The following is a 24,420-nucleotide window of genomic DNA, read 5'->3' as shown; positions in this document are numbered from 1 at the left end:
ACTCTGGCAAACTAATGAGGAAAGAGACTTTTGCTCTGTCTTAGAAAAGTAGTTTGACGACCTGAATCTTTTTAAGTCATGGCATGACTTTTTAAGTCATGGTCAGACTTCTGCTGAGTGTGGCAGGAGCTGCCCGTGTTCAAGACAGACGAAACGAGGTGTCAGGAGCCCTGTTAACCCAGGCTGCTGGGTTTGAGCTGAATCAGTTTGCAAAAGAGCCTTTGCTGGTTTAAAAAGACATTGTTGTAACATTTATGAGTCTCTCTCTCTCTGTTCAGAACTGAGTTTGTGAGACTACCTCAAAAGTAAGGCATCTTTGCTCAAATGTGGTGTCCCAAGCCTGCTGGGGAAGAACTGACTAAATAAAAACAAGTGGTGAATAAATTATTTTAATACATGGTTAATCAATTGTTATAGAGCCTGGGAAATCAACAGAGCTTATGACCTTGGCTTATAACCATGTTCAGATCTTTAACGTGCTTATAATGCTTACAAATAATTAATTAGGCTTTCACCAAACATCTATCAGCAGAAGTCATGATCTAAAATAACACCAAAAAAATTTACTTCAGTTGCTTTATTTTGCACCTGATGGCATGATTTGGTTGCACAGCAAAGTAGCCCTTGCTTATGCAAAAAAATCCTTATGACAGCACCTGTCCCACCCGCAGCGTTGTCGTTATCATGGTGCAAATATCAGGCAAGAGAGCAGCAGGAGCCCGAGGTGGGGAACAGCCAGTGTGTGCAGGGCAGACACAACCCCCGAGCCTCATGCCAGCTCGCAGGGAAAGCATCCTGCAACAGTCAGTGATTCATTTATATTAATTTTATATTAATACCTTTAATGACAGATTTCAGCTGACAAGCTGAGCGGGCAGAGGGAGTCCCAGTGTCATGCTTCTCTGAGCAGTGTAGCTCCGGGCATTTTCACTCTAGCAAAAGGTGTTGGCTGTTGCTCGACTGTTGTAAAACTTGCACCCATTTTCTTGTCCTGTGATTTAGGAAAGCTTGTGAGCAGGGATGTGTTCTATCTGTGCTGCTTTTCCTGCTTTCCCTGTTTTTCCCTGTCCCGTTTTGTGTGTGTGTTTGTGCCTCAGGGAGCAAGGAAAAGATGCAAGTGAAAATGAAAACACGTGCTTTTCTTAGAACATAAATAACAGAAAATTAAATATCTGTTGTTGTTGTTGTAGAGTTGTTCCCTGCAGTCTCCAGTTGCTTGCTCCTTTGCCACACTCTTGTATTCTTTGGCGGTTTTTAATCTTAAGAGATGGATACTATTTGCAGTATGGTATAGGACATTTTAGGACACTTCAGCCATCTTTCTGCTGGCTTAATTGTGCACCCAGTGAGAAGCTGTGTCTGCAGACACCAGTGAATGCCCAGAAAATCTCCCTGGGCATCTGAAAGCCGCTGTCTGCCTGTATCAGGTGGCTTTTTGCCTTGCCTTTGTTGTCTGGGTCCTTGTCTGCAGCTAAAGCCTGGGCTGGTATTGCCAGACATTGCCACCTCCAACACCCACTTCCTCCCCGAGCGCCCTGGTGCTGCCTGTGGAGCCAGGACCCTCATGGAGAGATTGCTGCGCCCATCCCTGGGCTAAAGCCCTGAACATGGGGGACGGGGAGGGGGGGTTGTCAAAACAAAAACCATGGGCTGGGAGCACCACCCCAGACCGGCTCAAGGGAGGCTTAGCTTTCATTGCATTGTTTTCTTGGGCTTTTAAACTCTTCCGTCATCTGCCTGGTGACTCCTGGGTGTGTCCAGTGTGTATGCCAGACTCTTGAATTCCTGTAAATGACTCGTGGATCTCTCTCCTGCCCAGGGGGGGTGTGTTCATCTGACCCAGAGCCTCTGCCCACACCTGTGCACTGGGGCAGGGTCGGGTGCTGCTGTTCTCCCCATGGGGAGCAAAATGGGGTGCTGCAATTTCCGATGGGTTTTGTGTCAGCTCTTTTGACTCTCACAGAAAGTGGCTTGGAAAAGGTACAGAAGGTGAAGAGGAGATGCCCTCACTGAGGAGCCACTCATCTGATTTAGGAGGAGATGCAGTCTTTTTAAAAACAAATGGCAGGGTGGAGGGTTTGCACAAAACAAAATTCACAAGGCAAAATACATAATGAGATGAAAATGCATTGTGTACTGATTTCTTAGAGGTTTGAGTGAATCCTGTCCAAGTGGACACACAAACCTTCCCTGTTTCCCAGAGGCTGGGTCACACTCTGTATTTGCTGCAATATTCCCCTGTGAAAATGCCATATGCATAATTCTTTATTTTATTGTTGTGGGTTTGGGCATTTTGTTATATTAGTCTAAATGGGTTTGTTTCCATAGCTGCATACTGCTGATAAAATTCCAGTGCAGGATCTTTCAGTCTCCCTGTGCATTTGTACCAAAAATAAATCACAGGCAGTTGTCAGAAGATGAGCTGCTGCCATGGCAGGTGCTGAGCTGTGAGGAAGTTTGGGCTGGACCTTGCTGTGACTGCAGGTGTGTGGCATCTTGCCCTGGTGCCATCATACCATGTCCTGCTGCAGTTCCTGGCTCTGTGGGCAGCATTGGTGCCTCAGTGGCCTTGGGGACCTGGAGGACCTGGGGAGGGATTTGTTACAGGAGGGCTGGTGTTTTGAAAATGGGGTAGGAAGTGATGGAGAAGAGATGGAGTGAAGACACTCCCGTCCCTCACCATTTTTTCAGGTGCGGATATGGTGTGGATATTTCTTTCAGGAAAGATATGGATGTGATAGGGTGTGTTTGTGAGGACTGGCATCAGGTGGCTACCAGGATAATAAAACTCTTCTGTTGCTCTGAATTCAGTGTGTTCACTATCAGCTGTTAGTATTTCACCTCTCATCAGAAGAGGGTGGGCCTTTAATGGCTCTACAAAGTATCTCAGCTGCTGGGGCTGTTTTTGCTTGGCTTCAGGCTGCAACTCCAAAACTCCAGCCTAGGAGTAGCAGAAGGATGGAGGTTTCCCTGCAGGTGGCTGCTGGTTGTGCTGGGGTTGCAGGTCCCAGGTGGAGGGGTGCTCCTGGCCTGGTGAGTGCTGCTTATGGCAGGGGTGATACTGTACCTGTGCCCATGTCTCTGTGCATGAGGGTCCCTCTGGTTTCACTGTCTGTACAGCTGGGTTGGAGTCATCTTCTGGCAGAAAACCCTGTTCTTAAGAGGTGGAAGAGTGAGACTAATGATTTTTGTTTTGCCAGAAGTTCTGATCTGGATGTTAGCATGTGTTGGAGTGGACCGGCCCTGCTGTCTGCCGGCAGCGCTTGGGGCAGCTGCTCCTTCCACTGCCTGTGGCAGAACGGTCAGGGCATGGTCAGGACGTGGCCAGGGTGTGGGAGCACCCCAGGGAGAACCTTGTCCTGAGGGGTCACCAGGGTGGTTGGCAGCACTTCCCCTTGTGGCTCTGCCAGGGGTGTCCTTAAACCCTGGCTGCTCTCTGTCCTTTAATGCATCTTTTAAGGTACTGGGTAATAGTGTTTCTTTCTGGCAGAGGTGAAGGAGGGCTTTTAATAGGTCTTTTTTCTCTTCATGCAGTTCCCATTACCTCCAGCTCTAATCTAGGGTATTTGTATTTTTGTATGTGGGGACCTACAATGCTGAGAAGCCAAGGGGCATGTCCAGAGTTGCACAAGAAATACATGGTAGAGCTGGGTCTTGACTTCAGCTTTTCTGAATGTTGAGCTGATCTCTACACTTGGCAGAGAGGGAGCATCTTGGTTCGTCCCCTTTTAACTGAGACAGGCAGGGAAAGCAAAAAATAAAGGCTCTGTGGAAAGAAGCTTTTTTTTTTTTTTCTCTTCCCTCCTGTTGATGATCTGCATGCAGCTGGAATTGCAGGGTGGTTGCATTTGGGAATGTGAGCATGGTGTGAGTGAGGTTCATGGAGGCAAAGGGAAACCCTGGCTGGTCAGGCTGGAAGACCTGCATCCATGTCATGAAGCATTTGTGCAATTTTTTACCTCTTCTTTAAATCAAAGACAAGTTTTGATGGAGACATTTTTAATGACTTTTAGACATATTCAGAGATGGGACTTGAACCTTGGATGTGCATCTGCTTGTTCCCCCTGCCCCAGCCCACCCTCAACCTTTACCTGCATGGAAATCCATCTCCCCTGTGTCCAGCTGTGCAGGGAGCTGAGCTGCTCCAAAAGCTGCTGGTAAACCCCGTGCCTGCGAGGAAGGGGGGGGCTGTGCGTGGCCTCCCTGCCTAACCCGGTGTGTTTGGGGTGCTGCCTGCCTGGCTGCAGCTGCGCTTTGCAGCACGGCTCCCGCAGCCCTGTGTGCCTGCCTTGTCTGAGCCAGCCCTGTGAGCCCGAGCACAATACCCGCCTTCACTCCCTGTCAGACTGGAGGTCTAGACGCTCTCCCTGCCTTTTGTTACCAGGGTCACAGGTTAGGGAACATTCCCAGATCCTTTTCCCTCTGCTGGTCAGGAAGCCTTCCTGGAATTGGGCACTCCACTTGGGACTGCAGTGAAGGGACTCACCCCACTACCCAAACACCTTTAGATTTTAAATCATGGTGGCAGCTCCCAAAAATAAATGTGTTTTTGAAATGCAGCCGGGATCACCCCCCTCCAGTTCTTGCAGGCACAGATGCTCAGCTGACACCAGCTAAATAGAAACCTTTTAGCCCTTGCCAGTAAGTCTAGAGCAAACTGCCAAAAAGCATCGAGGACCAAGATACAAAACGAAGTGAGCCCTGAGCAAATGGAGGATGGAACTGATGTGCTCTCTCTTGATTTTTAGCACATGAGATGCTTCAGTCTTGGGGTTTTGTTAAAATGCAATGGTGGTATTTTAAAGGTTTTCAGTAGATACAAAGCAAGTAAGTCCCCTAGCAACAAAGGAGAGGTTTTTTCCCTTAATGCAGACTTTTTGCCATGAAGCATTTGTGATTTTTTTTTTTTCCTCTTCTTTAAATCAAAGACAAGTTTTGATGGAGACATTTTTAATGGCTTTAATGAACCCTGAAAGTGCATCTGCTTGTTCCCCCTGCCCCAGCCCACCCTCAGCCTTTACCTGGTGTGGAAGGTCCCTTTGTACTGCTGCAGCCCCTTACCTGGGTGGGTGGGAGCTAAGGGGGAGGGAATGGTAAGATAAGTAAGTTGATAGCAAGTTTCTTTTTTTTTTTCTTTTTTTTTTCTTTTTTCCCTGGCAAGAAGACATTAAAAAAGATTGGCAGGTTCATACTTTTTATTATTGAATTAAAATCTATTAAATGATAGCAGTGAGCCAAAACCTGAAATTACTATCAGGCAGTGCTCCTGGTGAAGTGAAATGCTTCTGGATCTGGCTCACTTCTGCATTTTGTGTGTATGTGCATGATGTGTGAAGAATGAGTGTATGAAGCTCAAAAAGAGGTTTTAAATAGCAATAACACTGGCAGCTCTTTCTCCATGAATCCAAGGCTATTATGTGTCTGGCTCTCGCCAACATGAATTGCAGAGGAAGTTCATGTAAACTTCATGGCTGATTTGACAGCTGCACAACTGTGGCGGGTTTGAAGTCTGGGTGCTGTTGAGCAGATGCGATGACATATTTCTGTGTCTGGTGATTCACCTTTTTGCTGAGGGTGAGAGGTGACCAAGGGAGTCTGTTTTCCACTCCAGTCTTGGCACCTGTGGTGCTGGTGTGGAAATGGGGACAAGCCATTGGGCAGTGGTGGCATTGCTTCCTGCCCCACTAGGGGTTGTGATTCTGGAGTGGCTCAAAAAGATGATCAGAGGGCCAGGGCACCACTCCTGTGAAGACAGGCTGTCACAGTTGGGGTTGTTCAGTCTGGAGAAGCAAAGGCTTCAGGGACACCTTAGAGCACCTTCCAGTACCTGAAGGGGCTACAGGAAAGCTGGTGAGGGACTTTTTACAGGGGCATGTAGTGATAGGACAAGGGGGAATGGTTTCAAGCTGAAGGAGGGGAGATTCAGATTAGGTATTAGGAAGAAATTAATTCCTGTGAGCGTGGTGAGACACTGGCACAAGTTGCCCGGGGAAGTTGTGGATGCCCCATCCATGAAATCAGGGAATCATGGAATTGTCAAGAGTTGGAAGGGACCAAAGTACACCTGTGTGCACCATGGCAGTGGGAAAAGTTTGGGGTTAATTCTTCTGTGAACCCATGATGCACCAAATGATGCTGCTTGTGTGGAGTGCGGGGGGAAAATAATGTTAAGTTAAACTCTCCATAAGGGAAGAAAAGCATCCAGCCCCATTCTTTACTGCTCATTTTAGTAATTTCTTCCAGATAACCTACACATCTGTGTCACTGCAATTAAAGCAGAAATTCTGTCTAATGAACAGTTGTAGCCCTGAGGCTACTGCAGAATGAGCAGTGAAGTTGGAAACAGTCTTATTAAAATAATAATTAAGAAACAAGGGTGGGGAGACAGAAGGAGGTGCATGTGAGATGGTGGTGGGATGCTATAGGGTGAGGAGCAGAGAGGAACTGCAGTCAACCTGGTTTTGAACTTCCAGGGGTGACTCCCCATCATGCCCTCCCCCCAAGAAGCAGCCGTATGGTGCAGTTGGACCAGGGCTGGGCCCTCCCCAGGGGCATCTGGTCATGTCGGGTCACAACAAAATCAAGTCTTTAAATGCCAGTCTTGCATTTTGTTAAAAGTGGCTGCCCTTAGGGTAGCTGTAGGCCTGCGGGGTGCTTGCTCCATCATGAGCAGCATTAGCTGTCCTGTTAAGCCTCATCAGCTATTTTGCCCTTTTTTCTTTTTTTTTTTTTTATATTTTTGTTCTCCAACAGCTGATAAAACTCTGGAAGGGAGGAGAATATTTCTTATGTTAGACAGAATTATATCTTAGATCTGCTTTTGCCTTTTCCAGGAAACTGTCCTTTCTCAGTAAAAAAAACATGTGCACACCGTCGTAGTTTGCTTTAGTTTTTCTTTCTCGCTTGCTCTCCTGGGGACAGTGACTGCCCAGGCTGAACTGTATCAGTGATAGAGACTGGCCAGTTTCACTCACATGAGAGTCTTTTCTTTTGCTTTTCAGTAAATAATCATTTTTTAAAAAAAATACCTTTTCAGTGTTAACCCTTGGAGTTAGAATAGTGTCTCTCCACAAGTTATCGTTCTATATCAGTCAAATCAATTAATACTTGGAGATGGCTTTTTCAAGCCCCATACACTCCTATTTAGAAATACATGTGCAGCAGAAATCTAGTGATGCCTCAGATTAACAAAATATAAACAAGCAAATGCCATTAAAAAAAAAAAGGCTAAACATGTCCCACTGGAATGATGCATTGGAATTATTTTAGTGGGATTTATATCTATGAGCTGTGGGGTTTTTGTGGTTTTTTCCTTCTGAAATGCTTGTGAACCAGACTGATTACTTACCATTTTCATTTTAACTCCATCTGACAAATCGTTTTAGATGGAGAAAGCAATACTGCATCTTTAAATGGCTACTCTGTCAGCGCATCTTGCAGGGCTTTAAATGCCCTTTGTTATCGCAGTCTAGACAGGACGCAGGCGGAATATTTGATATGTTATAAGGCAAAGATTTGAGAAGGTTGAATTTATTTACTGGCTGATTTAAAACTGAATTTCAAAATATTTTTCATTACAAACTTGTCTTTCTCTTTCTATCCTCTATTTATATATATATAATTTTTTTTCAAAGTTTGTACAGTATGTTTCAACTGTTTAGGCTGGGAGAGGAGACATTAGCTTACTGCAGCCTGGAGTACTTTAATTGCCCTTTTTATGACTGTCTAGACATCATGCAGATGCATGTTTGTGGTGGGAAGACATTTCCCCCTCTGGTTATACGATAGTCTGAAACCTTTACATTGCTTATCTGCTTACCCCCTCTGTCTTGGAATGTGCTTTTTTCCCCTCCATCTCGGAAAATCACTTTTCCCTCTCAATTTATTTTTTGAAGGATACTTCACTCCCCATTTTTCTGTTCTTTTCCACATGCATATTTGCAAATGGCAATATTTTCTGGGGGAATAAAGGTGTGTGGAGCAAATAGCCCTTGGAGCCTCACAGGCAGGTCACGCTGCAGAAGCTGCAGCGGAGGGGTGGCTTGGAGTGTGGGTTGTTTCTGTGCGATGTCCTGGGTGAACCTGTCCGTCTGCAAGGGTAGCAACACATGTGTGTGGCTGTGTTTGTTTGGGGTCCCCTCGCCATACGAGCACAGCCTTGCAAGCCAGGTTTAAGAATGAAAATATCAGCAAGGTTTGAATGGGTTCAGAGTTTTAGTTATGCAAATCAGATGCATTAATTAACCCTGTTGCTATAGCTACTGCTTTATTGTTAAATGCGGTGAAAAGGGGACAAGCTGTGTCCGTGGATAATCCTCCCCTCTGTGCTCTTACCCATTCCCCGTCCTCCCGAAGTTGCTCACCCCGGTGGGAGGGCAGCTGCTGCTCCGCGCCCGGCTCCGCGTGCCACCCGCCATCGAGCATCTCATCCCTGCAGGCAGGTGGCCTGTGGAGGTGGCTTCAAAAGCTGGGCTAGAAATCACCTCTGTGGAGGGGATGGGTGAGCTGAGGGGCTCCTTGCCCCTGTGGCCTCTTCCCTCCAGCCTCCCCCAAAGCCTTTTGTTGGGGCTGACCTTGCAGGTCGGCTCTCCGCCGCCGTCCCGTGTCATCAATCTGCTTGTCTGGGGGCTGCATCGGGTTGGGATGGGGGTGCTGGGGACAATGGGGCAGGCAGGAGGGACGCAGATGTTACAGGGGATTGGGATGGAGGGGCTTGGCTTGTCCTGCTACAGTTGAGCGAGAGGAGGGCATGGGAACCCAGCCCCATTCTCGGCTCTGAAAACCATCTCTGCTGAGCAGGCGCTGCTGGGTTTTACATGGAAGAGCAGCTTCTCTTCCTGTGTGTGCTGAACAACTCAAAGCATGCAAATCACTGCCATGAAACTTAGGCCTTCCACTGTTACCTGCCGTAGGAGTTAAAACCTTTCTCAGGCTGTTGCTACAGCTGAGGTGGAAGTAAATTTATTATCTTGAATTTTGTCAGATTCGGGGCGTTTTTACTCACCTCCCCCATTCACTCTGGTGTGTGTATATAAAAATATAAAAAAATTAAAATTAAAATTCACAACTCTGTGTGAGAGTGTGCACATGCGTTCGCTTCCATCTGGTGGTGTTCAGACCAGTTCAAGAACTGAACTTTAATATTGCAGTGACCAAATGCAATGTGTGTGTCTGGGCATTTGCATGCATTTTGCATAATATTTTTTTTCCCGCGGTGCATAATTATGTCTAATTTAAGATTGTCCTTGTTCCGTGGGAGTGATTTACCTTGTGAAAGGTCACTCCTTTTGTAAGCAGAAGTTGCAAAACGATAGGGACGCTAACGGCGCCGAGGGAGAGGTGTCGTGCTGAAAAGCCCTGGATGGGGCTGAGGAAATCCGGTGGCAGTCACAGCCCTGTCATGACCTGTGTGGCTTTGGCCAGCTTGCTCAATCTGTGTTTCAACACCCGTCTGCGAGCTGCCTGTCGGCGCAGCCCCTGCAGCTCTGCTGCCTGGGGGCATGTGTCCCAGAGCCCCCCAGAGAGCTGAAGCGATGTGACCTCGGGATGGAGACATGGTGGAGTCCCCAGCACTGCTCCCGAATGCTGATGTGTTCCTCAGGGCTGCTCTGGGTTGGTGAGTGAGGCAGCGTGGGGGAGCCGTGCTGATTCATGCAGGAAAAATGCTGGAGGAGCTGAAGTTCCCTGGCCACAGTGTGGCCAGCTTCCCTGGCTTTTCCATGCTTCTGCCACATCCCTGAGCCGGGTGCTGGTGGCAGTTGATGGGGGTCTTACTGGTGGCAGGGAGACATGGGTGCTGCTGTTGAGTGTCCCCGTGCCCCTCTCAGCATGCCTGTGCTCCAGTGCCAGTCCCACACCACCAGAGCCTGTTGGGAATTGGCTGATGAATTATTTTCCTGGGAATGAGTGGAAATGGAAACTTTCTAGAGGACAGCCAGGGTGGAGGGAAGTGGGAAGGGAGGACGCTGGGGAGGGAAACCTGGTAAAGCCCAGTATATACAGTGTTCAGGTGGCAGAGGCTGTGGTTTGTGCTGAAAACAGCCTAAACCTCCATCTCTTTACCTGTGCTGTGTTGCAGTGGGGTGTCCCACATGGAGCAGGACATGGAGCAGAGGGCCTGTGCCATCTCCCAGCTTTGCAGGTGAGGAGAGTGCTTTGCTGCTGCCTTCCTTTCTGCACATACAACAAGTGCAGCGTGCTGGATCCTAACCACCTGCAGAATTAAAGTTGCCTTTTTTTAATGGGCCTGGTGACTAAGGAAACGCATACAGTGTCTCCACAGCAGTGGGAGGAGGGAGCAGGCTACAGCCCTGCTGGTGGTATGCACTGTGTGAGGTTGTGCAGGCAGCTGCCACTGACAGTGAAGCTGCAGATGCCCTGTTGGTGCAAGGCAGCTCCTGTACAGCAGGAGACAGGGCTCAAACAAAGTTGGAATTAGAAACCCAATCCCTGTAATTGCTGTCAGCTTTCCAGAGAGGTGGCAAAGCCGTCCCTGGATGGAGCACTCGCTCTCCTCAGAGCGTCCACGACTGGCAATTTGTCTGTTGAAACAGATGTGGGCAGCAACAAACATCTATTTCTATAACTAGAAACAAATTTGGTAATTGCCTCTTTCAACAGGACTTGCTCAAGCAGGAAATGAAATTCCTAAATGGCAGTTAGCAAAAGTATTTATAGCTAAGTTCATAAATGAGATGTGCTTTTCTTTGTCATGAGTTTCTGGTGGGTGGAAGGAAAGAAAACCTCTATGGTAGCAAGCCACATATTGATCGGGAGCCTTTCCAGGGTATGTGAAAATACTTATTTATTAATGTGTTTATTTTTACTGGCTGTAGAGATAACCCTGGCAAACAAAACCTCTTCAGTCTTTCAGGGTCAGCTGGCAGGGTTTGATGCAGATATGGTGTACTGTGCTTTTTCACTCGTTCTTTGGTAGGTTTTTTTCTGGTTCATGCTATTCATGATTGCAAACTGTAAACTTTTCCCTGTGTCCCCCTTTGGATGCTGGTGTTCGGGGGGGTTGGTGAAATGCTGCCCTCGCCCCTGCCCCAGAAATAGACCAGGTCTGATGCTGTCGTGCCACCTCTTGGGAGCAGGAGATGCTCTTGCTGTTCTCAGCTTGGTGGGGGCTGTGAGCCTTGCTTAGTGTTTTCTAATGAGCAAGCAAATTTACCTATCTTTTAAGTGCAAAATCAAAATGACTTTATTCTTCTAATCTAGTTTAGCTGTCTTAACCCTTGGGTTTAACTTCAAAAGCAATATACTCCTTGCAGTCATCTCAGTAGACTGGAATCAGGCTTACTGTGCATAAAACACGTTGAAAAGCAGAGAAGGTGAGAGAAATAGGCAGAAAAAGGAAGGGATGGGGCTGGTGTATGCAAGCTTTCATAGAGTCTGAGTGTCCCAAAGAGCCTTGTTAGTTCTCATTGCTCTGAGGGAGCTGGTTACCATCTTCAGGAATATCTCTAAACAAGTCTCCAGTTGACAGGCCCTTGCTCAGAGCCAGGTGGTGTCCCAGCTGTAAGAGCTGCTGACCCCAGCTCTCATGTTTGCAATATCCATGTGAAAGCTGAGTGCTGCTGTGCTCATCCTGCCTTTCTGGCCCTTGCTCCCAGCTCCTGCTCCCTGCAGCTGCCACCATGGCCATGCTAGCTTGGGGAGGTCACCTTTAAAAACAGGCGCAGTGGCATCATTGGGACAGTTACTGTGTTTTAAGGCCTAAAAAAATGTTCTGAGGCCCAACCAGTCAGATACTTTGGTTGACTATAAGCATGAAATAGGTACATTTGCTTTAAAAGAAATTTAAAAAGGAGGTCAGGATGCAGGTTGGAGCCGTTGTTTGCCAGTGACTCAGAGGATGTGATGCTTGATTACCTGGCATGAGAAGTGAAGAAAACTAACTATATTAAACACACAGTTATGGCCCAGACACTGACACTATGAACATGACTTCCTGGGGCCTCAGCATCAGCTCTTCAGCAATGTTTTTTCTCAAACTGGTGTCTTTTCTGAGTCCCGTTTCCTCTCTGCCCTCCTACTCCTGCCATTGCTAGCTCACATGGTGTTGTTTCTGCTTTCTACATGGGAACCAGCCATGGTGAATCTGGAAATACAGTTTAGCTGTTAACTGTACTGATGATGCATGAAGCAGGACCAGATCCAGCAGGCTCTTCCCAGCTGTCCTGCCTGTTGTCACGGGCCTGATCCTGTTCTCTTTCTGCCTTGGTGTTGCTGTTGCAACTCTGGCTTCAAGGTGCTGCTGATTTGTGCCAGCCAGCTCTTGCAATATCGGTATCTATATAATACTCCATATCTGTCTCCAGTACTTCACTTGCTGCCTTGTAAACAAATACAATTGTTGACAATCTGATGGGCCCTTCATATGTGGTTTTATGGAGGTATTATTTAGAAGATAAATGTAGCAGATAAATGCTAATATACAAATATTGCAGTAGTAACTTTGCTCTGATTGTTTCTAAGATGACCTAACAGATGAGTGGTGGACAGTGAATAATCTGCCATCTGAAGTTCTTTGTTCTTTCATCTTCTCTTCCTCATCCACAGTCTGAGAGGGAGAACACTGCTCTCTTTCATGACTGGAGCTTGTGGTGGGTGAAATGTCCTCTGTAAACCAGGGGCAATGTTCGGTGCTGCACCCTCTCCGGCAGCCTTTGGATTCCAGCTTCTGCCTGGAGCTGTTTTGGTTCTTGCTTAAATTAGAGCAATTCAAATGTAATGCTTAGCATAATGGGTATGTCCCCTTTCCAGGCGGGGCTGGGAGGGATGCGCCAGGGCAGAGCTGCTTGCATGGGCTGTGTTGCTGCTGTGGCAAGGTATTTTCTTCCATGCCATCAGGATGAACAGGGAGTGGGAGGGGTAGTGGTCAGACATGGTCCCAATGTTGGTCTTGTTGCCTCTCCTGTGGGATACTTTGGAGTCCAAGCCCTCGCAGCTGCTCGCTGAGGAGTTGTGAGTTTATTCCCTACTAAAATTATAATTCAGAAGGGTGACTAGATTCAGATGGCTCTTTTCAATTTCACGTTCTTTAGCCTTGACTAGAAAAAAAATGAGGTCCGCTCGTTTGGCTGCATTGCTTAACCCACATCCTTTTACAGAGGCTTTGATGAGCATTTGGCACAACCACTACACTTCAGCTGGACTCGTTTCTGCGGACTTGAATCCTCAGGTCCTTCCAGGGAGCGACATGCTGCTCCAAAGTGTGTCCAAATTGTGGTGTAACATCTACCCCCTGCTCTCTGAAAGTGTGCTTGCAGTTGGCAGGCACAAATGCAAGCTCTTGGGGTATGGATGGCTTTAAACCCAGCCCAGGTAGCTGTGCATGGGGATGAGGTGGACTTCAGACCAGCTCTGTGGGCCCCTCCTTGGTCCAGGCCAGCTGCAGACCAGTTCAGTAATGTCAGCTCACAGCCTTGCTGGTTCTCTGCTTGCGAAAGGCAGTGTGTCAGGATGTGAGGCGGTACAGGGTGTTCTCAGCTTTCATTTTCCAAAAGTGATTAGGACTTGTTTTGTGCCCTAATTATTGGCATGCAAGGTAGCAGCAGCAGGCTCTCAGCTGTTCATGGCAAGGGCTGTCCTTGTGTGTCTCCTTGCTCTCCATGGTGCCTCTGGGCACAGCTGAAGCTGTGGTGCTCTGAAATGTCAGTGAAGACTGGGGAGGGGAGCGGGTTGGGCTGTCATGTAGCTGACAGAATGGATAAGGGTGTCACTCCTCCTCCTCCACAGCCTGCTGGTGCCCAAGCCCTTGCCTTTGGCTGGCAATATGGGTGCTGAGAATGGCTGGAAGTCAGACCCATCACTTCTACTTTAGGACAGTGACTCTGCCCGTTGGCAAGACGTTTTGTGTGAAAATGGCAGTCCAGGTCTGTTGGAGAAAATGCTGGGTTGTATTCTCCTTCTGCTTGTCAAAGCCCCTGGGTGGGCAGGGGAGCAGACAGGCAGCTCTGGACCAGCAGCCAAGAATGATGCTTGCTATAGGATGCTAATGAAGCCGCCCAGATTTTGAGTGCTGACAGACACTGATGCTGGAAAAGAGGGACTGTGGTCCATCCTTATTCCAAAGCTTGTTTTCTGTTTGCTCTTAGAGGAGCTGCACAAGTTTGTTGAGAAGCCTTTAAGGTTACTGGCCTGAAACTGTTTTTGTCTGAAATCCTTAAGCATTCCTGCTTGGCATCCCGTAAAGGTTGTAAGTGCAGATTTTGGGGAACCACGGACAGAAAGGAAGGATGCATGGAAGCTCTGCAGCTCCAAGCTTTAAATTATTGTCTGTACCAGTCTGATTTAGACTTCATTTCTCCCCACCACCTTCGTGATTACTCTTGAATAGCCTTGTCTGCACATGCTCAGTCAAAAATTTGCTGTACCTTATTTGTGTCTTTTACATGCTTTTTTTAATGTAACTAGAACATTGCCATCAAGGGCTACAAAGAACCTGTTCAAACACAAGATGCCCAAGGGTGGGGGTGGATGAAAAGATGAGAAAATTGGAAGGAGAGGGAACTGCAGTCAGGGCTGTGCACATCTCTGCTGTGTCTTGTTCTGAGTCATGCGGCCAGGGCAGCTCTGTCGGTATCAAAGGTGTTAATGGAAAATCAGGGATGAAAGTGCTCACTGAAGATTTGTGAACACTTTTCATTAATTCATCTCGTTAATTTTGCCAAGTCTGGAAACACTTCTTGTGTAGAGACCTTTCTTTCTGGGGTACAGGGGGGAGGCGCATGGAAGACAGAGCATTGCAGTCAGTTGAGCTGAGCCTAAATCTCCAAGGATTATGAAAGAAGCTGGGACATGTGGTGTGACATTACAGTGCCACCATCTTTAGCCAGTGGTAGACAGGAATTCATTTATGGATTTCATATGTGTCAGGACTGGACATGGCCCAGCTGTCCCCAGGGACTGTACTGGGGGTTGGTGCCCCTCATGGGCCACTGCTGCAGGATGGTCCCCACTGATGTGCCCCTTTCCGCGTCACTGTGGGCTCTCAGCTGGAATCTGTTGAGTCACGGTGCTGTCACCCACGTGCTCCAGGCTCCATAAATAACCACAGGAGCTCCATGGAGTGGCCGTGTGCAGTGAGGAGCAAGGGCTTTGGGGGCAGAAAGCAAGATGGGTTTCTCAGCTCTGCTTTCTCTAAGCATCACTTAGATCTTTGCACAGCATTGGTGGGTATCCTGCTGCCACCCCACAGGAGGCACGTTTACCCAAGGGCAGGTTGCTGGTAGAAGGCTTGTGTGCCCTGTGTTTTGGGTTCCCTGTTCATGTCAGTAGGTTTGTGTCCAGTAACTACTTCCTGTTGCTGGTGAACTCTCTGGCTACATGCCAGCTCCCAGGGCCATGCTTCTCCTGCAGTCCTAGGAGGGAATAGGGTTGGTTCCTCAGCAGGGATGAATCAGAGCTGAGTCTTGTTCCTGTGCTGGGTGATCTGGGGAAAGACTTTGTCCCTCTGCTGTGGATGGGTGTGCTGGGAGCTTGGGCTCACCACTTGGCCACTGATCTAGGTGCCTAGGGTCAGGGTGAGCATTCCTCTGCCTTGCAATGGTGCACCTCCCATGCCAAGCCTTGCTACAATTTCTTGCCCTCTTTGGCTTCCCAGGGACCTTAGTTACATCATTCCCCACTGCCAGCCCCTCTTTCAGTGCATTGCCTTTATCCATAGCCTGTGGCTCTGCTGCCTGAGCAGAAAAGGGAGGCTGCAGTGTGCCCACATTGTGGGCAAAGTCTTGCTCTAAAACCCTGTGTGAGCATCCGTGAACCCTGCTGGGGTGGTCAGGGGTGCTGCAGGGAGAGGACAGAGACAGGGAGCTCAAGCTACCTGCTATTAGAAGTTACCTTAAATATTCTTGAGGCTAGAGAGAGATGCTGCCTGGGTTTGTACAAGACCTGATGACACATCTCTTTGTACTTCAACAGGATAGTTAGAAAAGTCTCCATTGGTTTCTGCCTGCTTTATTGAGGCTGGGTATGCAGCAGGAGGTATCTCTGTACAAACCTATCCCGTTCTGTCTTGGTGTGAAAGTTGTTGTGTGTTGGAGAAAGTGAAGACCAGAGGTGAACGCACAGTATGCGTCAGTTCCTTGCCTCTTGCATTAGGCACTTAAAGGATGTTTCTCTGGAAACATAAGTGACATTTAATTTGACAGAGTACTAGAACAGGCTGCCCAAAGAGGTTGTGGAGTCTCCTTCGCTGGAGACATTCAAAACCCGCCTGGATGTGTTCCTGTGTGATGTGCTCTGGGTGATCCTGCTCTGGCAGGAGGGTTGGACTAGATGATCTTTCCAGGTCCCTTCCAACCCCTAAGATTCTGTGATTCTGTAATCAAAAATAATCCCTAGGTACAGTGGAAAATGGCCAGTCTGGAAATTTTCATACAGCTGGGTTGTAGAGTAACGCCCCAGTCTAGACAACGACTCTGTTGTCTCATATTGTGGGTGTTTGGGAGGGTCTTCAGCAGGATGGTCCTTGTAGGGTGGTGGACTAAAATGTGAGGCCAACACTCCTGAAGGAGCTGCTGCTGGGAGCAGGAACCCATGTGGGCAGGGATGGCACAGTTGTGATTCAGGAGGAAATGTTGTTTCCACAGTTCTCTGAAACTTCTGAAATAGCAAAACTTGCGTTGATCTCAGCCCCTTTTTAGCCTCTCTGACTCTTACTCACTTCCTTTTAGATTTTTCTGCTACTCAAATTCACATCAGTTTCTTGATTTGGGGGAGCCACTAGCATTAAGCTTTCATTTTTAACTTTTTTTTGCCTTTTCTGTGGCCTGTGCTATTGCAATGGTGGAATTTTCCCCATGGCAGTGGGGCTGCGCCCAGCACTCCCAAAGGCTGGTGGAGGCTTTGCCTGCTGCTGCTACCAGTGCTCCTCTCTGGCAGACACATGGAGCAACCTCAACACACAGTTTTAGATGTATTTTCCCAAGTAATGCCAGTAAAATGAATGATAATGGGGCTCTGATGCTGAGGGACCATCACAGGAGCATCGAGCAGCTGAGGTGCATGTCCCATGCATCCTAAAAAATTAACTGATGGCTCATTAACTTTCAACAGTGAGGCTTGCTGGGGAGGTATCTCATCCTGTCTGGTGTGAAGCAGGGTGCTGGGTTGCCTCACACTGGGCTGATGTCCACCAGAAAATTAAATCAGCAGCAGAGTTTTCTTCTCCACGCCCTTAAGAGCATATTTTTGATAGTCTGTGTGAGCTGGTGATTGGACTCATCATCCTTTAACTGTCCCAGCAATCTGTTTTGAGTCAGAACTAAGGAGGTCTTAATGATAAAAATACCCAGAGGAAGTGAAAGTGAGCATAGGAGAAGCAAAGTATTCCACAGGGGATCCTCTGCTTGCTTTAATTTTGTCTCTGCAAAACAGTCTTGGGCTTTAACACAGTGCACCATAGCATTTCTGATGACTGGCATTTTTTTTTTTAAATACTTTTTTCTTGGGAATTGTGGCTAGTGCAGCTGCATTTGTTCAGCTCAGCCACTATCTCCTGAGTAATTTCACTACTTCTTCTCATCACTTCTCACATAATACACAATTCCAGTATATATAGAAATTGTAATTGAAGCTTACAGATAACTGTCTTGACCTGCAAATATGTATTGTACCCAGCTGAAAGCAAAGGTCATCTTGGCTGAGACCCTGTCTGAAAGCTCTTCAGTCCAGTTGTAAATGATAGCTGGAGTATCTGTAATTATTGCAGCAAAATGCAGGTGTAACTTTTTTTTTCCCCTCTTTATACTTGCCAGTGCTTTGGAGCATTTGTCTTCAGCAGTGATACCCTTCGTGGAAGGAAGAGGTTTATAGTTGATGAAGTTTATAGTGAGCATTTTATGAACTGTAGTATAGCTGTAAAAGGTGAGGAAATGCATTTAAAGTGTATCATAGCCTCACCTCCCCTGCGGCTGTTGGAGCCGCCTGTGTGCTCAGAGGCTCAGCACTCCCTTGACTCAAACAGCTCTCCCTCCTTGCAGAAATACTTACAAATTTTAACCTATGGGTGCTGAGCATTTTGTCTATAGGCACTTGGAGAAGCTCTGAGGTGCACCTCTCTGCAGCAGCTTCTGCCAAGCCATGAGCCTGGTGGTTGAGAGGAGCGGGCCAGGCGCCCCAGCAGCCATGTGAGTGAGGTGCCTCTGCACTGGCACCGGCTGCTGGTTTCACCCACTTCAGATACTTGCCTTACCATTCAGACAAATGCCTTAACATTTTAGTGCCAGGCAGCAGCCCCGTGTGGGCAGCAAGGGCATGTGCTGCCTTCCTCCAGAAAAAGCCCCCTGAGCAGGAAAGCAGCCGCAGCCTGTGCGTCGTGGAGCCTGAAGGCTCTGGGAAGTGGCGGAGTCTCCTATCATTTATTAATGTAACACTGTAATCTACTGTGAAACCCTTATTCAAGGCCACGTGTGGTTTAAAGGGGCAAGTGAATAATGAACTTGAAGAATGAGATGTGACAAGTGATTTTACTTGATCACAAATATCCAGCTTCAGGATTGTGAGAACCTGGGGGGGGAAATGCTTAGTTGCAAAACAGTTGCATGCGTGCTGACTGACCAAAGCTGCAGTGTCTAGACAGAAAATACAGAAAAGCAGGTTGTGTCACTTAAATGTGATGTCTGAACCTGTTAGTTTGAAATGCATTCTGGAGTAAAAAATTATGCAAAATTAAATTAGTCTGACCTTACTTTACATTTGGAGGCTGAATATGCCCATCTTTTAAAGCCTAGTGCATTTATAACACTTCCCTTGGGGAAAATTACAGAGAGAAATGGAATGAGTTCTCTTCTAATTGAAAAGTGACAATGATTAGGAAGCCAAATACAAAATGTGTTGAGTAGGTTTTTTTTCTTGGTTTTGTTGTGTGTGTTTTTAAGAATGCCAGTAGAATTAGAAATGATGTGCTTTGCCGTTTGGCTTGTTTTTCATTCCCCAAAGGCTTTTTATTAGCATAGCAGCTGAATTGCAACTGGAATAATAATGTATTAACTCAAAGTTTGGGTTTTTAATGATCTTTCTTCATTAGTTTGACTGAGCTGTTTGGATAAAATCTTACTAAGTATATGCAGCTTTCCAGTCTGTTGGGATTTTTTCCCCCTTCTGCAAATGAAGCCCATGAAGACAAGTTAAAACAGAGGGAGAGTTGGTAGAAACTTTGGCTCCTTGAGTGGGTATGAGTCTCTTGAAACTTGAAAAGCACAAATTGAGTATGTAGGGCTTTTTGTGGTTCAAGTTGCTTTTTGCTTTCTTTTTTCCAAAGGCCACAATGGGCAACACAAACATTCTTGGGGTTAAAGCTCATCTCATGTACCTGTGTTGCAGGAGAAGGGCAGAGGTAGAGGTCCTCTGCTGCAGTGATGGAGCTGTTTACTTCCTCATGGTATCGAAGATTGGAGAAGAGCAAGGCTGTTGGCAGGAAAAGGCCAAAAACCAAATGAGGGGAGCTGATCATTCAGACACGTTTCACCAAACCTGTTTACAGAGTGTTAATTTGCAGCTTAATTGTTCTCCCTCCTCCCACAAAGTGAGATATTAAAATAGCTCTTCTGTTGATAACGCCAGTGTGATTGCCTAATATTAGACTAGATTCCACATTGAAATAACCCACTTTAGAGTTTGAAGAGCAAGGTGTGATGCATGGCTGAACCCTCCCTGCACCTCCTGGCCTCATGATCTGGTCCCTGAGGCGGTCAAGTCTGACTAGATGACAGTCTCCAGGAGAACACGGGAGGGAGAGATGGAGCAGGAGGAGCATCTCTGCTGGAAAAAAGCATCCCCTTTGTTCTGGTGATCATACTGTGCCTTACTGCTGCAGCTCTTGGTAACTGTTTTGTGTCCCAGAACCAGAATAAACAGCATTCAGGACTGGATGGGAATGGATGAGATGCTGGTGTGTTGTCCCAGATCCTGATGGAATTCCTACCCTTTCTTCTGCTTCAGAATATGTCTGCTCATTACATGTCTGTACATGTGTGAAGGAAGCTTGGCCTAGGTCACTTGTAAATGACACATGTCTGGTGTGTGTTCCTTCCCAGGGAGGGATGAGGGCAGCTCTTCCTGATGGCCAGAACTTCACCTGTGTCACCAAAGTACCATGACCTTTAGCAAGATTTGGTTTATTTAAGGGCCCTCTCATCCTAGGAAAGGAACTTTCCTTTACAGCTACCTTGGTCTTGGTTTGTATGGTTTTTTTAGAATTATAATCTCTTTAAAAGGAATTTTTCCATTGCTGGCCTCATTTATATTTTTTCTTGTGTTTTCTTAGCATGGCCAAAGCACATGCTGTGTTTTGAGGCTAAATTGACTCATCTTCCTAAAAACCTTGGTTGTTTTGGGGGGGGGGTTTTGGCTTCTTTTTTCTTTTCTGTAATGAATTCTGCAAAAAGTGGGCTCTGCACCCAAGCTGGGCAGCTGCTCTCCAGCCTGTGGGCTTTGCTGCCTGTGTGTAAGCGAGGCAGAGGGGTTCTGGGTCAGTGCTTTGTGGGTGACCTGGAGACCACCCCTAGGAATGTGTGGGGCATCCCATGCTGGGGTTTCACCCTGCCAGTTGGGTGCTGGAGGTGAGCTGGGATGGTCTCAGTGCCTCTGGGTGCAGCTGACTCCAGGACCTGCCTCTGAGCTATGTAGCGACCCTCCCCTGCATGGGGGGGAAGACATGGGAAGAGGCACAGTACCTTCTTTTTTTAATGGTTTTGCATCATCCTCTTTTCCCAGGCCTTCAAGTTTTGGTCTGGTTTGTGCGTCTGGCTAATCTGATTTGCATTTAGAAGAAATGAGCTCCTGTTTTGGCCCATTCCTTACAGGGCACCTGTGACAGCTCTAGGGTCTGGTCGTAAATATATGGACTCTAAGTCACTTGCATCTGATTTTAAGTAACGGATGAGGCTTCTGCTTTCAAGGTGTAATTCTGCTTTGGAAGGTGGTGGGCAGAGCTGGTGAAGTGTTTTGGGCGATGGCAGAAATAGCTGCTGTTTAGCAGAATGAGCTCTGAGGTAACTGGCAGTGCTCACCACCTGGACTGTTTTCTTGACATTTATTTGCTTTTACTGGCACTTAAATGCCACCTGTCAGGAGAAAACTTTCCATTAAAAAAAAAAAAATTAGATTTTCCTGACTCAGCAGAAGCCACCCCAGCTGGTACGAGTGGTGTGATGCTGCCCTTTGAGGCGTGATGGGTCTTTCTGTGTATGCATGGATATATATGTGTGTGTGTGTCTGTATAGATAAAAAACATTCATGATTGCTTAGGGCACAGCTTTCCTAAACTGGATTTTATAGCTGTCCCTTCTGAGAAGGGACATTTGAACTATTGAATTTTGCTGGTCTGGCCCCTCCTTTACAACAAGAGCCGGAGTTGCTGCTGGACGACCCCCCAGCACTGCAGGCATCAGGGGCTCAGGGAGAGCAACTGAGTGGTTCGGGGGTGGCATCTGCTCTCTGGGTGCCAAATGCATGGAAATAATGACCCCAGGGCTACGTTTGCCTCTGGTACTCAATTTTTCTTAGCCTCAGAGAGGTGTGAGGAATTATTTCCTTAGGAAATTTTAGGAGTGGCTTCTTACTGCCTTCTGCCAAGTGTCTCTGGAGTTAACCAGATAGTCTGTTTGCTTGCTCTTGTTTGTTTGGAGGATTTTTGGCAGTTTTCCTTTATGCCAGTTCAAGCCTCTCAAGCTGCCACTGTCAGCTGGCTGAGCCCCGAGCCGAAGGATGTCTGGAGCTCTGGGATGCAGACCCTGTGGGCAGCCACATCGTGCCCATCTGGCGTCTCACCAAAAAGCAGGAGGTCTCCCTGACCTCCTGTGGTGGAGAGGATGGCAAGAGGGACCTGCCAGCACTGGAGTGTGCTCTGCCATGTCAGAGGCTTTTTGTGCCATGTCTGACCCTGTGACAGAGGGGATGTGTGCCTGGTGCACGGGTGTGCTGAGGAGGGCTTCAGTCTGGTCCTCTCTGGAGGAAGGAGTGGTGGCGATGGGAAGGGAATTGCAGAAATCTAGCTAGCTTGCATTGAGCTAAAGTGCTTTCTTAGGAGCAGCTACACTGGTTTGTGGCTCCACAGCTCGACCAAGGTGCCTTTAGCACTGAGGTGCCCTCGGTTTTGTACCTAGCAGTGGGGGCATCTGGCACAGTGTACCTGGGAGGGCTTTGTGCAGTTCTGTCTACATTGTAGCTTGGAAACAGTTTGCTTTGTAGATCGTCTTTTAAGATCCCTCTTAGAGACTCTTCTGTGACACTGAGAAATGAGTTTTTTATTGAGTAAGTAGCTGGGCTCAAAGCATGCAGAGCCCTCATATGCATGTGTGAGGGCTTCATGGGGGAAGGACACGGGTGTCGTTGGCATCTTGGCCACTTTAGTTCTTTTGCGCTCAACTTTTGCTTTTTCTGGTGGCTTAAAGTCAGTCTCTCTCTTGCAGCGGAGTTGGAGTTTGTACAGATAATCATAATCGTGGTGGTGATGATGGTGATGGTGGTGGTGATCACGTGTCTGCTGAACCACTACAAACTCTCTGCACGATCCTTCATCAGCCGGCACAGCCAGGGGAGGCGGAGAGATGAGAACCTCTCATCGGTAAGTCACACCTTGCTCTTCCAACCCACGTCGTCCTGTGCCATTTGCCAAATTATGGGATAGTTGGGAAATGTTAGAGCCAAAGGCATTCATTTGCGTCATGTTGGCCCATGTACCATTCAGCACTGCATCAGGTGACGCCATCCAGATTGGGTCTTGGCATCATTTTTTGTCGGTCAGTTATGGGGACATCTTTTAGGGATGTTTCTGGCTCTTCAGGGTGCTCTAAGCTGTGATATACAGCCAGCCATGGCCTCCATCTTGCCCTGAGCTTTGCAATTTCAACTTTACATCAGTAAAGTAACTGCACCAGGCTGTTCTAGGTGTGTCCTGTTCCTGAAACCACTGGGTACCCTCCACTGATTGAGGTGTCTATGCCTTACTTTTAACAGCACCAAACTGCTGAGTCCTTTGATGGCTCCAGTTGGAGCCAGCTTTTAGTTTTACCTCTGGTGGGGACTTGGTGAGGAGCCTCTCCAGCCTCAAGGCAGAGCTGGAGGGTTTCCTCAAATGCAGCAGCTCGCAGAGACTTACAAGAACATATAAAAACATATTTTCTCAGAGGGTGAGCATGTACTATTTACTGCTGCCTACATCTCTGTCTTCAGTGTGGGGATATCTTGTACTGATACACTTTACTATTTTTTTTTTAATGTTCACCCTGAAAGTTCTTAAAGCTCCCTAAACGACAGGGCTTCCTCAAGGTCACTGCTTCACACCCTCTCCTTTGCAGGCTTCCAGGGCAGGCTGAGCACACCGGTGCTGCCTTGTGGTCTGTGTGGGGCTGCACGAAAAAGATCAAATACTGCAGTTGCTTTCTTTTTTCTTTTTTAAAAATTTTCAGGAGAGGGAAATATCTAACATCTTTTATTAAATAAGACTCCAGCACAGTGCTGCTGGAGGCTGTCCAGCCACCAGATGCCCAGGGCGTCCCTCTGCTCTGTAGCTGCTTGCATGTTGTCACACATTGCCCTTAGCAGACAAAGGTCCCTTGCCAGGCTCTGTGCCAAGATGAGGAGGGCAGCCCTTGGGAAGGAGAGCTGTGGAAGCCCCATGCTCAATTAAACCACTCTTCATTCTGTGAGCTGTGGAGAGCATCTCCAGGGGTGATGGCATGGAGCTCTGCTCGTGTGGGTTCATCGATGCCATGCAACACAATCAAAGCTGTGGAGGGCCTGATCCTGCACAGCCAGCTGGTGCTCCAGCACTGCTTGCTCCAGGGATCAGAGCCCAAATCCCCACGTGTCCCAGCTCCTCCCACAGTTACAGGAATCTGATGTCCCTGATGGCCCTGTGCACCCGCTTCCAACAGGAGCAAAATGTGAGCACCCGACTATGTGAGTTTTTAAAAATAGAAGAATGATAAGTTTGCCATTTTGAGATTTTTCACTGCTTTATCCTGTTCGGAATGCTGTACTTGAACAACACCAAAATGCTTCATTTTACATTTTTGAAGGAAATATCTGATCAGACCTTTTTTATTTTACTATACTAATTTATTTATTTGTTTTTAAGAAGCCTGATTTTTATTTTCTTTAAAAGGAGGAAAGAAGGTTAACATGGCATGAGAAAATCAGATGGAGATTGAACAAAAATTTCAGGTTAAATAAAAGATTGTTGACAGCTTAAAAAATAATGCTTTTTTCTTTTTTTAATTATTTTTCTTTATAGAATTTCACCAGGCCAAAATTTCCAGCTATTTTTTTGGCCCAGTCCCCACACCAAAACAGCTCTGTTATTCATTCAGCCTTCAGAGGCGCATCAGTGACAAAATGGCTTTTCATCAGAGCACATCTACTAGACCTCAGTGAGGATGCAGGGTCTTTAAAACCTTTCTCAGAGCA

General features: G+C 47.3%; 1 protein-coding gene across 6 annotated transcripts in view; it reads left to right on the top strand.

The window, feature by feature from the left end:
• The window catches only part of PMEPA1 (prostate transmembrane protein, androgen induced 1), a 50,344-nt gene that overhangs the window by 16,539 nt on the left and 9,385 nt on the right, over positions 1 to 24,420 (top strand). For 5 of the 6 annotated variants that reach the window (XM_051633232.1, XM_051633234.1, XM_051633231.1 and 2 more), the window contains one exon: positions 22,422 to 22,576. The exons of the other annotated variant lie outside the window; for it this stretch is intronic. In XM_051633232.1, coding sequence (XP_051489192.1) covers positions 22,422 to 22,576 — 155 coding nt within the window. The remainder of the gene's footprint in view (positions 1 to 22,421; positions 22,577 to 24,420) is intronic. 6 annotated transcript variants of the gene reach the window in all.

Source organism: Apus apus, chromosome 15 (genome assembly GCF_020740795.1).
Source record: "Apus apus isolate bApuApu2 chromosome 15, bApuApu2.pri.cur, whole genome shotgun sequence".
NCBI lineage: Eukaryota > Metazoa > Chordata > Aves > Apodiformes > Apodidae > Apus > Apus apus.
Note: the sequence above shows the minus strand (reverse complement) of the source record. Positions and strands in the feature narration are given on the sequence as shown.